Source organism: Durio zibethinus, chromosome 24, assembly GCF_047325235.1.
Source record: "Durio zibethinus cultivar Kanyao isolate XHJ-2024 chromosome 24, ASM4732523v1, whole genome shotgun sequence".
Lineage (NCBI taxonomy): Eukaryota > Viridiplantae > Streptophyta > Magnoliopsida > Malvales > Malvaceae > Durio > Durio zibethinus.
Window position 1 is genome coordinate 1,079,307 of NC_143185.1, and position 16,580 is coordinate 1,095,886.

At 31.5% G+C, this 16,580-nt stretch overlaps 3 protein-coding genes and 1 pseudogene across 3 annotated transcripts; 1 reads left to right on the forward strand and 3 right to left on the reverse strand.

Moving 5' to 3' along the window:
* Positions 1–1,167: 1,167 nt before the first annotated feature.
* LOC111317308 (UPF0481 protein At3g47200-like) lies at positions 1,168–2,891 on the reverse strand (annotated as a pseudogene).
* A 1,349-nt stretch (positions 2,892–4,240) lies between these two features.
* Positions 4,241–6,873, reverse strand: LOC111317309 (UPF0481 protein At3g47200-like). The gene is made up of 2 exons (XM_089753758.1): positions 6,039–6,873; positions 4,241–5,811 (listed from the first exon to the last, which is right to left on the reverse strand). Exon 2 carries the CDS (start codon positions 5,801–5,803, stop codon positions 4,526–4,528), a length of 1,278 nt encoding a protein of 425 aa, XP_089609884.1. The 5' UTR covers positions 5,804–5,811; positions 6,039–6,873; the 3' UTR covers positions 4,241–4,525.
* Positions 6,874–10,696: 3,823 nt separating this feature from the next.
* Positions 10,697–11,555, reverse strand: LOC149511784 (uncharacterized). The gene is made up of 2 exons (XM_089753759.1): positions 11,065–11,555; positions 10,697–10,905 (listed from the first exon to the last, which is right to left on the reverse strand). The coding sequence occupies exon 1, from the start codon at positions 11,540–11,542 to the stop codon at positions 11,072–11,074; it is 471 nt and encodes a 156-aa protein (XP_089609885.1). The 5' UTR covers positions 11,543–11,555; the 3' UTR covers positions 10,697–10,905; positions 11,065–11,071.
* A 2,871-nt stretch (positions 11,556–14,426) lies between these two features.
* On the forward strand, positions 14,427–16,383 carry LOC111316556 (putative adenylate kinase 7, mitochondrial). Its single transcript, XM_022918539.2, has 4 exons — positions 14,427–14,884; positions 15,139–15,279; positions 15,503–15,664; positions 15,960–16,383. Exons 1-4 carry the CDS (start codon positions 14,534–14,536, stop codon positions 16,110–16,112), a joined length of 807 nt encoding a protein of 268 aa, XP_022774274.2. The 5' UTR covers positions 14,427–14,533; the 3' UTR covers positions 16,113–16,383.
* The last annotated feature ends 197 nt before the right edge of the window (positions 16,384–16,580 follow it).

The following is a 16,580-nucleotide window of genomic DNA, read 5'->3' on the forward strand; positions in this document are numbered from 1 at the left end:
TGAAGTCAATAGCAATGGTTTAAATTAACCACTACCTTCAATAAAATACTGAGTAAGCATAATATAAATAAGGTTTCTGCCTGCCAACATCAAATGCTTATATATACTTACAGGATCACCTAGTTGCTTTTCGATTATCTTCGAGTGCTTCTCTCCCCTTAAAACCTGCAAATTATAGTAAAAATAATTAAGAATTGATAGATCAGTCCAAGGAATAATTATGAAATTTTGCTGTCAGAAGAAACATAGTAAGAGAAGTAGATTACTAGAAATCATATGATCTCAGAAATAAGGGTTTACACCCCCGGAAGTGTTGAATGATCAGAATTATATCTCAAACTGATTTAAGTGGGTTCTTTCTTTCTTTCTTTTGTAAGATTTAAGTAGTTCTTTACTTACTCAAAGAATATATAGCATGCATTCTTTATCATTATCCAAAACCTTAATTTAACATTATCCAACATTCTTTATCATCATGATGCAAGTCTTTTGCAATCATTGGTAGGGAAGTTGATGTGTCATCTGAAATTTTAGAATAAAGGTAGAAAGAATTAAAAAATAAAAGGAACAAGTTATAAGAGAGCTTCTGTCTCCCAGGGAATTCAATTCATGACCCTTTGCTTCAAGGTGAGAAAAGGTACTGAATTGATTAATTAATATTTATCCAACTTGACAAAACATGTGAAGTTGTAATGGTTCTTTTTCTGCAAGTGTTCTTAATTTTTCATTTTTTTGGGATGCACTTTTATATTTTTGAGCCATTGCTTTTCTAGATAGTCATTCCATATTCTATAACTGTCTTTTCTTAACCTGAAACGTTTTTCACGATTCAGGTATTTGTTAATGTCAATAGTTTGTTTCCCACCCTTAATCATGATTCATATATAATGGTTGTGATCAATTCAAGGTTCGAATTTCTCATTTCTCTTGACTTTGTTTAAAATCCAATGAGTCAGCCGACCAAAGAGAATCATACAGAGATTCAAGATAGTTCAAATTGGTTCTATGTAAATCCAAGACAAAATGGGTTCATTTTTAGATTTTGTTTTGTCCTATTGTTGGGAGCTCTTGTTATGGAATATAGAAGAGGATGAAGCAATTGAATTCTAGAAAGCTTTTAATTTGATCTTAGAAACCTTTATGGGACTTCTGGAATGAATAAAAGTAATTACTTTGACAGAAAGAATATATAAAATTTTCTTGGTGACCAAAATTAAGAACAGGGTTGAATTATATGTCCAAATTAATTTTTTCAAAAATAAAAAGCAAAATCATATGCTTTGTTAGTTATTATTATTTCATTATCCAAAGTTCAAAATCTCTTCAATTCTTGTCAATTAGTGACAGGGGAACATGAGCTTAGTTATTTGGGCATATAAGGAAGCGTTTGGATGCAGCATGTGCTTAGTTATTATACCTCTTCTCCTTTTGACTAATTAATATATGAAAACAAACAACTGAGTTAAATTAAAAAAATAACTGCTTGATTTTTTGTTTCTAGAAAAGATAGACACATTTTTTGGGCCAAATGAAGGGACTATAAATCAACCTTTTGGGATGTAGGTTTGCCACACCGTGAGGAAAAACATGATAACAGCATAAATTTGAGCAGCAATAGCCTAGGGCTTGGTGAAATAGTTTTGTACATAGTAAGCACGCCATCTAGGCCACCACCATTTGCAATGACGATTCAGGTCATCACAAAGTTGAGAATAAAAGAATTCCTTGACATAAGTGTCATTGTAAAGCTTATTGAAAAATTGGGTTGAATCTTCAGGACTCAACCAGTTATCCAAAATTTCCCTCATGCATAGTATTTCCATGTCATTAGTGGTGTCGATGAGGTTATCCAAGAGCTTGGCGTAGCAAGTGAAAATAGGTGGACAATTTGGCAAACATTGCTCGTACGCGATCAGGTTCCTTAAGATTGTTTCGGTCGTCTCTTGGATTAGCAATGATGGAATTTCGAGGGAACCGTCTCTAAATTTGATATCCAGGATGCTATGTGGTGCAACTTTCACGAATTTTACACCTGCCTCTTTGAGTCTAGTGACAGAAGGAATTGGTTGCCATCCAGATGTTGGATTGTTTTTTATTTCTTCGGATGGTAACACCAAGGATAACCTTAACAAATCAAGAATATGCTTGATATCTTTGCCGTTGAAGAGACTTGTTTCTATACCAGGTGGATAAGACGTGAACGTGTTAGCAAAGAAAAGAAGGGCCAGTTCAATTAGGGACTTGGTTTCAGAAGGGAGCTTGGTTAGTTCAAACAAGGTTTGAAGTACTAACCAGGGTATTTGGTTTTCTAGCAAAATCAAGTCATGGTGCAGAAATTGGAGCATACAAGACATGGAGAAAATTGGGTCATCCTGCTCTTTGGTGATCTCTTCAGCGTCCTTTCGGAATAGCTCAATAATGAAGACACCATCAAGCACCATTGTTTTTACGAATTCATCACCTGCATAATCATGTCCTGCATAGCAAGCACTAGCCTGTTTCTCAATCAACTTGACAGCATTAACCAAACCAGTTAAAATATTCTCCATGGCTTTGTCGGACATTGCCTCTGATCGATTTGTAACTACTCTGGACAGGAGACCTTTCAAGTACTTGATTTTGATTTTTCTGTGGCTAACAATTTTTTTCTGCCATGATGCATTGGACCAAAGGAAAAGCAATTGGGGAGAAATGAGCTTTCTCTGTGCCTGAAGAGTATGCTTGGCGTTTTGAAGATGCAATAGCTTGGTGGCATGGACAGACGAGCATTCATCAATTCAACTTTCAGAGAAGATACCAGTGATTCAACATTAATTACAACAGTACTGTCATCTGCTCTTCCACTCTCTGCAGCCATTATTCTAATCTTGCTTTCTTTTTATCTGTTTTTTTTTTTTTTCAATAATTGGGCAAAATTATTTTTTGAGAATTTTCATTTTTTAAAAGCATAAAAAGATGTAGAGAATTTAGAATTTACTTGCACATAAAGAAAAGAATGTGTAAACGATTGGCCATTGATATCATCATATAAATTTCTTTGGGAACTTTTTATTAAACAACAATGTGATGGAAAATGTGAAATTTTAATGAAATTCAACAAAATCCACTTTCACTTTCTCTGTCACTCATCCAATGATAAATCATAACAGTAAACGATTTTAATTTTCTAAGTGGAGGAAAGTATTAATAAAATACACAATTCAAATGGCGCAAGCAGTAAAAAAACCACGTACCAAATTCAAAAGTAATTAGTTCAAGTGCCAGGCTAACACCTATAGCTGGGTTAAGTCTGTAGTTTCAATCTTGAATTGCTACCTGCTCTCTCAGCAACCTGCAAAAAATTAACAACTTTTACAGATCCAATAATTGGCAAAGACCGGATTTCGAATGGAAAGTTTGTGAATTACTCTAAAAATTCTCAAATTTTCTGGAACGAAGCTTTGATCTGAAGAAGCTAGTTACTTGTATCTATCATGATTTGTGGCCAGACTATTTTGGCTACTCGTTTAATTTATACAAACCACAAAGTCTGGAGAGAAGACACTACACAGCTTTTATTTTAATAAAATGGCAGCATAAAGCTGCAGAATGCACAGTGATTTGCTTTCATGCACACAGATTAAGAATTGATACATATATATGCAATGAGGAAGGAATCCCTTAAACCTGGGCTGGAAGGAACCCCTTGCTTTGTTAATATTAGTACTCATCCCTTGCTTCAGGATATGAAAAGTGGTAAACATATATTTTAACTATGTGTCTCTCAAGCTGGCAGACTGGCAGTCATTCGTTCTAATTCGGGATTTCAACTTTACAAAACACACACACACACTATATATATATATATATATATATATATATATATGATCTGTTATGGCCTTCAATTCAGGGGCTCCATTTTAATATTCAATTCATACTTTTCCAAAGACCTTAATCAGAGGTGTGGTATATATACGTTATTGTATCATCTGTTTGCCTTCCCCACTGTGTGTCAGAGAGAAATGTCTTTGTCCTCTGCTTTGCAATTCTCATGATTCCTTCCTTTCTTGCAGAGCAATCACTTGCAATTGTTGGTGGGTGATCATTTGATACTCGATTTAATTTGTTAGCTCTTCATGGTTAATCTTCACAATTCAAGCAATGAGACATACATTTCATTATTAAGGTTAATGCACAGTTCTTTGATTTGGTAATTAATTCATGGCATAAGATATGTGATAGGCCGATGTTCATTCTTGAATCGAACAACTTAAACTTTCACATTTGACATAACACATAAATTATAATATCACATAGAAAGAAACCACCCAACAGTTATAGCCTTACAGGTTAGCTGAAAATTTTGATTACGTGCTTCAATTGAAGATTTATACTTTTATTAATTACATCCGTGCTATTCGGATGAAATGATAAAAACCATGATGTCAAAAAAAAAAAAAAAAAAACCAAGAAATAGCCCTTGTGAGTTTTTATCATGTATGATTACACGTGCTTGCACTTTTCTCTGAGTTGGAATGGGAAGTTCTTATCTAATAATGGAGAATACAGTTTGTAAAACGGTGAGAGTCAAAATAATAACGGCAAACACTTGAGAAACAATAGCCCAAGGCTTGCCAAAATAATTATGCATGTAGAAAGCACGCCATCTTGGCCACCACCAATGGCAATAACTATTCACTTGGTTGCAAAGTTCATGATAGTGGAATTCCTTAAAATAAGTATCATTATAAAGCTTGTTGAAGAATTGTGTTGCATCGTCTGGGTTCAACCAGTTATCTATGATATCTTTCTTGCATAGGATCTCCATGTCGTTGGTGGTGTCAATGAGGTTATCTAGGAGTTTAGCATAAGAAGTAAGTCTCGGAGGGCAATTCGGATAACATTGCTCGAAGCTGATGAGATTTCGGAAGAGGGCTTCTGTCGTCTCTTGAATTAGCAAAGAAGGGATTTGAAGAACACCATTGCTAAATTTTATATCCAAAATACTTTTTGATTCAACTTTCTTGAAGTCAACTCCAGCCTCTTTAAGTCTAGTGGCAGAAGGAATTGGTTGCCATCCTAAATTTTGGCTCCTCGTACCATCTTCAGATGCTAGAACCAAAGACATTCTTAAGAGATCAAGAATATGTTTAATCTCTATATTGGTGAAAAGATTTAGGTCTATGGAAGGTGTATCTGATGAAAACATGTTGCCAAAGAAGTCAATGGCAAGTTGAGTTAAGGACTTGTTTTCATTAGAGCCTCTAGTCAGGTTGAACAAGCACTCAAGCACCAACCAAGGTAGCTGGTTTTCTAGCAAAATCAGATCATGATATAGAAACTGGAGCATACAAGACATGGTGAATATGGGATCATCTGGGTCTTGTTGTACCTCTTTAGCATCCTTGCGAAACAATTCAATAACAAAGCAACCATCAAGCACCAAAATTTTTACAAATTCTTCCTCGCTTAATTCAATTGCCCCACCATAACATTCACGAGCCTCCTGCTTGATCTCTTCGATAGCTTCCTCCAGCTCTGTCAATCGTGACATTGGATTTGGGGAACGGTGAATGAGGCCTTCAAGATACTTCAGTTTGATTTTTTGTGTGCTTTTCAAGTGTGTTTTGCCATAGTGCCAGGGCCCGATCGAGAATGCATCAGGAACATAAGCCCGTTTATTATGCCGAAAGAGTATGATTGGGGTTTTGAAGATGCAACACTTCCTAGACATGAAAAAATCATCGGATTCCATTGTTTCATAAGATGATATCAACTGTTGGACATCAAGTTGAATGTGTTCTTCCCCATCCCTTGTCATCATTCTCCTCACTAGAAAATAAAATCGAAATTAAGAAGAAAAAAAGAATTAATCATTTCTTTAAGTATGGTATTGGTGAGAAAATTAGTACACGAGCACATCTGTAACCTGGCTGATCTCTTTAGAAGAAAAAGAAAGAATAGCCAAAGTATTAAGCATAATAAACATTTTAATTTGAATGCTGCCTAAACAATACTCTAATGACAAAATATACTTAGCCATAAATTTCCACACATACCAGTTTGGCAGTTATTTTAAATGCAGCAACAATCTGGTTTCCACTTCTAATGTCAAATTCTATGCTTCCTTCAGCAGCCTGCAGTTGATGTTGATGTTAAGTTTACAACACCATCAAAAGTTTGTATGCTGTGTTTGAGGTTTGGAAAATGTGTGAAAATACATGGAAAGAGGGACAAGAGAAATTTTCTACATGTAGTAATACCCACCAAAATGGAAATCCACCTTGGAAAGTTGGAACCGAGGTCTCCAGAGTGGTAAATCTGCCTTAAAAAAGGTGTTGATGTGATTGACGGTTGCTTGTATTTCAGAACTAGTAAAAGTGGGAGAACAAAAGTAAAGCAAATCCTGAAGGGAAATCTTTCTTTACTTCCAGGATGGGGAAAGTGGAAAATTTTTGTAGTAAAGATACGTTCAAGACTGGGTCCCGTTTCATGATTCTTTTCTTCCAAGGTTGCAACTTCTTAGTATTCCTTTGAACCTCATTTTTCCTACTTTAATTGCATGAAACATTCTAATAATTAAATATAGAATTGGATTTTTGGGATATTTGAGAATTCACTTCTCCAACAAAGCAAAAATGCAAATCATGAAGCACAAGCAAACTGAAAGATAAACTGCTTTATCTGAGAAATGGCAGTTAAAAAATTTCCTGGCTGATAGAGCTCCCGCGCATACCCTGTTTCTCTCAGCTGCTCCTGACTACAGGCTGACAGGTTTTGCTTTCTTTGCCTGGAATTTGGATTTCAGACTTTATTCTCTTTTACAACAGGAAACTACCGTGTACTTGGCTCATATTTAGGATGGATGAAATTGGAGAGATCGAATACATCAAATTCAAGTGAGAAGAATATATATATATATATATATATATATATATATAAAGTGTTAATTTCAAAAATATTAATAGTGAATGATTTAAATACCTTTATAAAATTTTAAATTAATAAATTTATCTTTAAATATATAACTTTTTATTAATTTATTTAAGTTTAATTTAAATCAACTAGAATTAAAAATAGAATTTATGTGAAATTAAATTTTTTAAAATTTTAAAATTTTAATTCCAAAAGTGTTAAAGGTGATTGAATAAAATATTCTTAGTAATTTTTTTTTTTTTATAAATTGTAGTTTAAACGAATTTTTTATTATTAGACTTTTTTAAAATTAAATTAAAAAAGTATTAAAAGTGATTAACTAAGATGCCCTTAATAAAATTTTAATTCCAAAAATGTTAAAAGTAATTAATTAAAATATCATTAGTAATTTTTATAAATTTTAATTTAAATAATTTTATTTTTATTATTAAATTTTTTTATAAATAAAATAATTTTTCACACTAAAAAAAATACAAATAGAACGATATCATAGGTTAGTGGACATAGAAATAAAATAATTGTACGGAATTTATTTATTTATTTTTTGTAAAAATAATTGTACATTTAGTTTCTAATAAATAAATTTATTAAAGATAATCATAATTAAGACATTGAAACATATTTTGTTTCAATTTTTTGTTTTAATATATTAACTAGATATGTATGTTAATGTTTTTATTATTTATATGTTTTATGAGTTGATTATTGATAACATAATTAATCTTTTTATTCTTTTAAAATAATTATTTAATATATCATTTTTATTGTTTAGTTTGACCTCTATAATTAATTTCTGTTTTGTATTTTTTTCTTCTAAAATTTTATAATTGTTATTCATATGAATAAAAATTAATATCAAATCAAACGCAAATCAATTACATCACATCTACCAATAATTAACATTATGTGATTCATTAAACATTTTAATTTGATTTTTCAATTGGAGAATTAGATGATTCAAGCGATGTTAAAATTATCAATAGTTCAGGAAAAGGTCCCATTAAATTGCCATAAAAATTGTTCACTTTGTTTGAAATAATAATTAATTTAATTTTGTCTCAACTTTTATTTTAATATACATATATATATGATTAATTTATATCTCAATATTATTTAACCTTTCTCAATTGTATTAAATTACTAGCTTTTTTGTCATCTAAGTGATTGAATGACCTAACATGAAGTATTCAAAGTAAACAATTATTAAGAGAAGTAAAATTAATTATTTTTTGTAAATTTTTTCGAGGTGTAATAAAATTCATTGGAATTTTTTTTTGAATATGTTTAGGCCAAAGTTATATTCATTCATAAAAATTTATGTTGTTAATGTTAAAAATGAAATCATTATAAATTGTGCATGTATTACACAACAAATTTGTTATTCTTAGAATTGAAATTTTTTTAAGAAAACATAACAAGTACCACGGATAGGAATTTATTTTATTTTTTAAAATTATGTATTTTAATATTTTTATATAATAAAAATTTATATGTAATAAAATTTTAAAAAAAATTAAGATTTTAATCGATAGAATGTACAATTACATTCAATTTATGAAAGCACAAATGGAAGATTATTTTAAGTAGAAAAATAAAATTAAAGATTAATTGGTTATACATAACTCTATCTTTTTCATATGATAAAAAAGATTAGTGCTATATGATGTTTCAATAAAAAATATACAATTGTATTCATTTCAAATTTCTTTAAGATTAATATGAAATTCTTTTATTTAGAAAAATATTGTATTCGTTTTCTTTTTTATATTGGTTGAACAATGTTTACTATTATATCAAAATTTTTAAGGTTGCCATATTGGGTAATATTTGTTTAAAAGAATTAAAATTCATCAAACTAATTATCACTTTACATCTAAAATAAAAAATTATTATAAATTATAATTTAACTAAACTTAATGTAGATACCCCATTTTTTTCGAAAATATTTTTTTCAGAATTAGACTTCAACTGTAATTGAGAGATTTTTGAGATCTAATTTCAAAATCAATTGGCATTAAAAATGATGTGGAGAGATTGTCAGATTTAATTTCATAACCAATTCACATTAAAATCATAGAGAAAGATTTTTGGGATTTAATTTCAGAATTAATTCTCATTAAAACAAAAATCAAATAAAATCATAGATTTAAGGGGAATTGATTGAGCATAAATTCCTATATAAATTTGTGATCAAAGCATAGCAGATATTCAGAAAAAAAATTATGCAAAAACTCTTGAGAGAAAAGAGAGAAATTTGTTTAGTAACCAAAAGGTTTTAGGTTCTGCGTTTAGTTTGTTTAGATTTTATAAAATTGAAATTTGGTGTTTTTGGATTTGAATTTCTATAGGGTTTTGCATTCTAGGGATTTCTAAGTTTAGTTTTCTAGACAATTTATTAGATTTAAAAAAAAAAAATTATCAGCTTTTGTGATTTATTCGTTCATTTTTAAAAATCAATTAGAGAAAAAACAGAAGAATAACTATTTTAAAAAAGAGAGGCATACTCAAAACTTCTGAAGAAAAGCATAAAATTGGAGGCACCCCGATCCGCGTATTTTACAATGCATAACCCAACCTGATTACAAATATTTTTTATTTTTATTTTTATTTTTTGATTTTTTGTTATTTTATTTTATCATTTTATATTTTAAGTTTTTTATTTCATTTTTATTATTTATTATATTTTGTTGATTTTTTTAGCAATTTATTATTTATTAAATATTTTATAAAAATTTCTTTTATTATTTTATTCCTGAAAAACAATAAAAAAATATTTGCAAATAAATTAATGAATTTCACCAAACTATTAGAGAATTTTCATGGATTTAAAGTTTATGGAATCTACCAAATTATTGAAAAATTTCATAAATCAATTAAAAAAAACAAATAAAAAAATAATGAATAAAAAATAACTTTTATCCTCTAAACTATTGGAGGATTGCTCCAAATTAAACTCTACCAAATTATTGAAAGATTTAATAAAATTTAAAAAAAAAAAATTTACAAATCTTTTTACAATAAAATCTCACCAAAATATTAAAAAATTTACTTCAAAGTAAGTCTTATCAAACTATTAAGAGATTTTATTAATTTTTTTGAAATAAAATAAATTAATAAATCCAACGATAAAACTTTTTTAGAATGAGACATTAATGTGTGTGCGCGCGTGTATATATATATATATATATATATATATATATTCTTTGACAAACTTTCAGAGCATATTTGTACAGTTCACAAATTGATTGCCAACACAAAATGCCTAGGCTAGAATGGTAGCCACTAGCGACCTCAATTGTGCACAATTGGCTTGATGCTGTTGGAAGTATAAAAAGTAGATTCCAATTTAATTTGAGTTGCAGACCTCCTATGGCATTCAGCTATGCTTTTTTTTTTTTTTTTGCCAAAGTTTACTGATGCACATAAAGGCTTACATAAAGGCTTACAAAAATTGTTTGGCACATGAAAGCCAAGCCACTTGAGCCCCTTCGTAGCAGACTGGCGGAAACCATTTACTTTGATGTGTCCAAAGGAAGATGGTTCCAGCTTCGAATCTTGTGGGAGTGTTGGGATTTATGAAATGAAAAATGGTTTCCTCTCTCATGTTGTAATTCAAGCTCAATATTAAAAAATAAAAACATTTATGAAGCAATATTGAAGTACTAACTACGGGGTTGCGTCCTCAACAGTCACAACCCAAACCAGGTACCGGTACATCTTTCTTGAACAGTATCACCATCTCATCATTGGTGTTGAATTAGATCAAGTTATGAGCACATCATCATAATAGCTTTTATTATTTTATTATCATAGAACAACACAATACTCTGACACAAGCTTCTTCGAAGAGTGCTAAGAAAGCTCAAACACAAACCCTAATAATTATTTCAAATCTAGTGAATATTAACTTTGGAGCATGCTGCATTTGATTTATTAATCATAGCATCAAGAGGTTCCAAATTCAAGTTCCCAAACGAGACATAAACAGACCTGCAAGTATCAAAGTAATAACAAGGAATGAAATCAAGCACCCTGGGAAAGAGACACACAAGCAACATGTGCATCAATCAATCATTCAATATTTTTTGCTAGCTAGGATGTGAAATAGATTTGATTAATTTTGCTGAGTATAAATGAAAATCAACTTACCAATTATCTAGATTTCGATAGAGCAACCACGTTTCATACAATATTTAATCAACTCTTCAATCTTGTCTTCGCCAATGTACCTGTTTCCATTTTCATCCACATGGCTAAGGGATGTAAAAGTTTTCTTGCTTGGTGGAGATAAACGGAGGTATTTGAAAGCTCCTTCAACGTCTTTCTTCCTGAGACGGCCATCTCCGTCAGAATCAAAGCTCCTGAATATGCTCAGCAATTGATACTCAGTGAGGGGAGGGGTAACACTCTTAGACTTGGTAGTAATAGTTCTGGGGCATTTTTTATCCACGTTAGGCATCCAACTGCTTCCCGACATTGGAGAAACGGAGGTGCTAGGAAAGAAGAATCTAAGGCTTTGCTGCGGTTTGATGTTTGGGCAATTAGACAGCCGCAAGGTTTTAAATAGCTTACATTTTGTACCAGGAAATTTCCTCGTACAAGAGATGTAGGAAATTTCCTCGTACATGAGAGGCAACAGCGTATTTCGATACTCGTAATTTTCATTCTAAATGCTAAAAAAATTACATAAATTTTTTTTAACTTCATAAGTGAATCTAGGGAATAGACATGGTCATGGCCCTCCAAAAAAATTTTGATACCTTTAAAATTATTGTTTTGGCACTGTTTTGATACTGTTATTTTCATTCTTGATCCCTTTTTAATTTACTTTATAATTGATTTAACATTTAGTCCCTTAATATCATAATGTTGGTTTCAGCTTTGACTCCACAAATGAAATTAATGAGGTAATACATGCGTTATTTTTTAAAAGATTAATTTTTTTTATTTTTAAATATACATTAAAAAATATGTCACTCTCTTAATTTCACTTATAAAATTAAAAAATATCACTGTGAATATATCAAATAATTTTTCATTAGTAATAGAACTTTTTAACTCCGAAAAAATTAATAAAATGACGCATGTTTTACTTTTTTAATTAATTTTTGTATTTTTTAAAATATGCATTAAGAGATATCTTATTAATACATTTGTAAAGTTACAAAAACTTTATTTATAACGTATTTGATATATATATATATATATTATATTTTGGCTTTTTTTCCTGTGGAACATTTTTTTTCTTAGAGAACAAGGTATATGTGTTTTTTTTTTAATTAATTTTTTATTTTTAAATATACATTAAATGATATATGTCACTTTATTAACTTGATTTATAGAGTTAAAAAATTTTATTGTCAGTGTATCAAATAATTTATTTTACTGTTAATATATTAAATAATTTTTCATGGGTATTAGAATTTTTTAATTCCATAAGGAAAGTTAATAGGATATATAACATATTTTTTTATTTTTTTAATTTATTTTTTTATTTTTTTAAATATACATTAAGGAATATCCTATTAATATGTTTGTAAAGTTAAAAAAACTTTACTTATAGTGTATTTGATATATATATATATATATATATTATGGCTTTTTTCCCGAGAGAACATTTTTTCTGTGGTTGACAAATCTTAAAATGCTCAACATTATTTATCAAAAGAATAGGAATCATATTTGCTTTAGAAATTTTGGACTGCAAATTGTCACGTGAAACTAAGTCTTGCACGAAAAACCAGAATTAGATTCTTGGTGATCCTTTATGGCTAAGATTGGTTTATGGAAATTTCGAAACAAGGTGGCTCAATGAATGATGGGTAAAGGAATTCATCTTTGTCAAAAAGCAGTAATCATACCTTTAATTCTTGTGACATAAGTTATCTATTGCTTCAGCCGCCATGATATGCTGTCTGCAATTTACGAAAAAAATACCATGAAGATGGATTTCTGTACATGACTTACATTGGTGAAATTCACCTGGAGCATCATTCTAAAAGAATCCAAGCTGAACTAATTGCGTACACGTATAAGGCTTGGATAAGCAATGAAAATGTAAATTGCCAGCTTAATTTCTGTCATCTCTAATGGCTACTATGGATGTTTATTCAGTGCTATGGTTTGTTTAATGGGTTTGGAACTGAATGATTCTGTTTCTGAATTGTTGAATTTCTCCAACATGCATATTCATATAAAAGACTTGCTCTTACAGATTTGGAAATTTGATCATGGAAGTTCACATGCGATTTTGACAGATCTTTTGATTTACTTAACGGTTAAAACCAACAAATAGAAATCATTGGCCCATAAAGTTTGTTTTTGCCGAGCTCCGAAATGAGCGTTAAAATCTGAAAATCACAAAAAAAAAAAAAATGATTAAAGATAAAAATAGAGAATCTTTTTTGCGTTTGTATTTCGACGCTCAAATCAAAAGTTGGTACATAATAAATTTATAATTCCGAATCGATAATTGATTAGGACATTTAATTGGAGTGATCTTAGATTATATTAATTAATGCAGGCAATTCATCATTTATATTGGTAAAAACAAGTTTTTACTCCAAAATTTGAGGCTTTGAGGCCTTCACAAATATTAATTACTGTTCATGTAAACATAAACAGACTATCAAGCTTATGTATATAACAAGAAAATAAATTATCCCTTACACATTCTAGGATTAATTCCCCATATATAGATTATTTCTTGCCCCCAAAGTATCTACCAAGCTTAAGCTTACCCCATATAACCAAGTCCTACAGCATATTGAACAAGAGCTTCCAACTCTTCCTCACTTATGAACCCATCTCCAATTTCATCAGCATGAAGTGCTGCAAGAGACCAAGGTCATTGAGGGCTTTCTTAAGCTCTTCCAGGCAGGGCCTGGGTTTATATAGAGGTTATTTCTCCAAGCATCTTCTTTATGCAAGTTCAAAAGATTAGCTTACATCCATGTCTGCAATTTGTGACCGATCAATTAAAGTATGACTTGATCTTGCATCCAAATTTGACATTATTGATCAAGATTGCTGAGAATCAGATTTTTATTCAGAATTCTCAGTCTGCATGCAAATTAGCTAGAATTAGATTCCTGGTAATCTTTCACTTATAGTTGTGGAATCAAAAATTTATTTTTTAACGTAAATTTCTTATTGATTGCTTTCTTGTATGCTTTTTTTATGCTAGCTGATGGAGCCATTCGTCCACCCAATTTGTTTTGGGTTTACTAAATATTTTAGAAGAGTTGGGCCTCCATTTGCTACGTGGCGGAAATAGAAGCTTTTGACTCTTTCAAGGGATCTACACGTGTCACTCTCTAAACCTTCCATGACCCCATGTCCCGTGGACAACCAAAGCCCCGACAATTTACACGTGAACTTTACTCTTCTAAACAGACCAAACCCACAAATCAGATCATGACAACACAACATTTTTATGGTTAAAAAACCATGTTTTTTTCCACCTTCCTATAACTGACATCAGTCAACGTTACTGTCGTAATTTTCTCATTCAACAGTGGCATTTATCAAATTTCACAATTCTCTCTCTACAAAAGAAGGACGAAAGATCCTACCTTTTGTTATCCCTCTCCAGCATTTCCAAAACCCTACCGCCACCATGGCATGGCTACCCAAACTCCGAGTTGCCACCGCCGCCACTTCCTTTGTCGTGAACCCAATTCGACGTGGGCTCCGAGCCTTCGGAACAGCGGCTGCGTTGGAGCTTGACTACGACTATGAATACTACGAGTACGAGCAGGCTCATCGGGACCGGCGCCCAGCTCAGACAAAGGTTGACGCGGATGGCTCAGCGCCGGAGAGGGGAGTCCAGTGGGTGCTTATAGGAGAGCCTGGAGTGAAACGTCATGCTTATGCAGAGAGGCTTTCGAAGCTTCTAGAAGTTCCTCATATTTCAATGGGTACCCTTGTTAGACAAGAGCTTAATCCTCGTTCTTCTCTTTACAAACAGGTCACTTTTTCTATCTCTTTTATTGGAATTTATTCCCTTTTATTTTGTTTTTGAATAAATTTGGGTATTTTTCAAAGTGGGTTTTTTTTGTTAGTACGTAGAAAGAGATAGATTTTTAATGTTTTATTCGAAAATTGATTGTCTGATTGATGAACTTTTGTATGTGTTAATTGTACTAATTGTGCTGATTATGAACTTTGTTTAATATATGATATAGTGAAGAGTGCTAATTGGTTGCTGTCCCTTGGGTGCAGATTGCAAATGCGGTGAATGAAGGGAAGCTTGTTCCAGAGGATGTAATTTTTGCCTTGTTGTCCAAGAGACTTGAAGAAGGTTACTATGGAGGTGAAAATGGTTTCATTCTCGATGGGATTCCTCGTACCAGGGTTCAGGCTGTAAGTCATCTTTGATTTTGATGGCATTTACATTTTTTGTATCTTGGTATTTATACGATAATTATATATATCCTCTGATTACAATTGCAATCTGGTTAGAGGCAAATCAATCTCTTTTTGGTTCTAAAATTTCTAAGCTGAATGGAACAGTCTGCTGCAGATTTTTTTTTTTTCCTTTTTTATTTGTTATTGAAATGCTTGTTCTCATTTGTTTTTCTTTCAGGAGATTCTTGACCAAATTGCTGATATTGATCTGGTTGTGAACTTTAAATGTACTGAAGAGTACCTGCTAAAGAAGAGTTCAGAAAGTGAGTTCCTTCACTTAGGCAACTCCAAGACATTAGGAAGTTCCTGGAAGGAAAATGTCCTTGAATACACAGAGCAGGTAATATTCCTGTTTGATATCATTGTCTAATGTTTTCAAAGTAGTTTTAGGTAATCCATTGAACATGTTCTAAATTGGCTGCAAGGGTTTCCACATTTTTTCAACATATAAGACTTCTGGGACCTTTGTTTGGACTATCCATTGGTCTGGTACCTGTTATTTATCAGTCCTTTTTGAGTTCTTTGACTAGTGAATGTGTAGTATTAAATTTCATGATAATAAGCTATTTGATTTTTTGAAATGGGAATGGAAGGTGGAAGTTTTTTTCCTAACCAAATAATCTTGATCTTCACAGGCCAAGTCATTGGAGGATTACTACAGTAAGCAAAAGAAGCTTCTCAACTATCAGGTGGCCGGTGCACCTGGTGATACATGGCAAGGTCTTTTGGCTGCTTTACATCTCCAACACATGAATGCTCTCAGTTCTTCGCCGAAAGTGACAGCATAAACTTTGTTATTCTTTAAACCTAGTGGTTAATAAACCTTAATTCATATTCCGGCGTAGTAGTAAATATATATAAGAATGAGTGATAGATAAGTTTTGAGTGTGGCGAACACCCAAGTTGGATTTGCCTTGAATTTTTGTTTTCCCTTTAGTGAGGTACCATGCAGTTTAAAAGTGTGTAATGTAATTTTGGCTAGAGATGAAGAGCAGAGATGATCATTGGCCTGTATGACCACTTCTATAATATAAATGATGCATTCTCTTTTCATTCCCATCGGCATGTTTGATGTTGTCAAAGACTCTCTCAGAATTCTTGGTGTTCTCTTTCTTCACCCTTTGTGCTTGCTTACCAGGTAAGGGAGGTGCCATTGATAATTGCTGAGGAAATTCATCTAAAGCAGCCATTTACTCATACAAGGTTTGAAAGTTTCTGCTGGAATTCATTAACCGAGAGTGAAGGATCATGCTCAG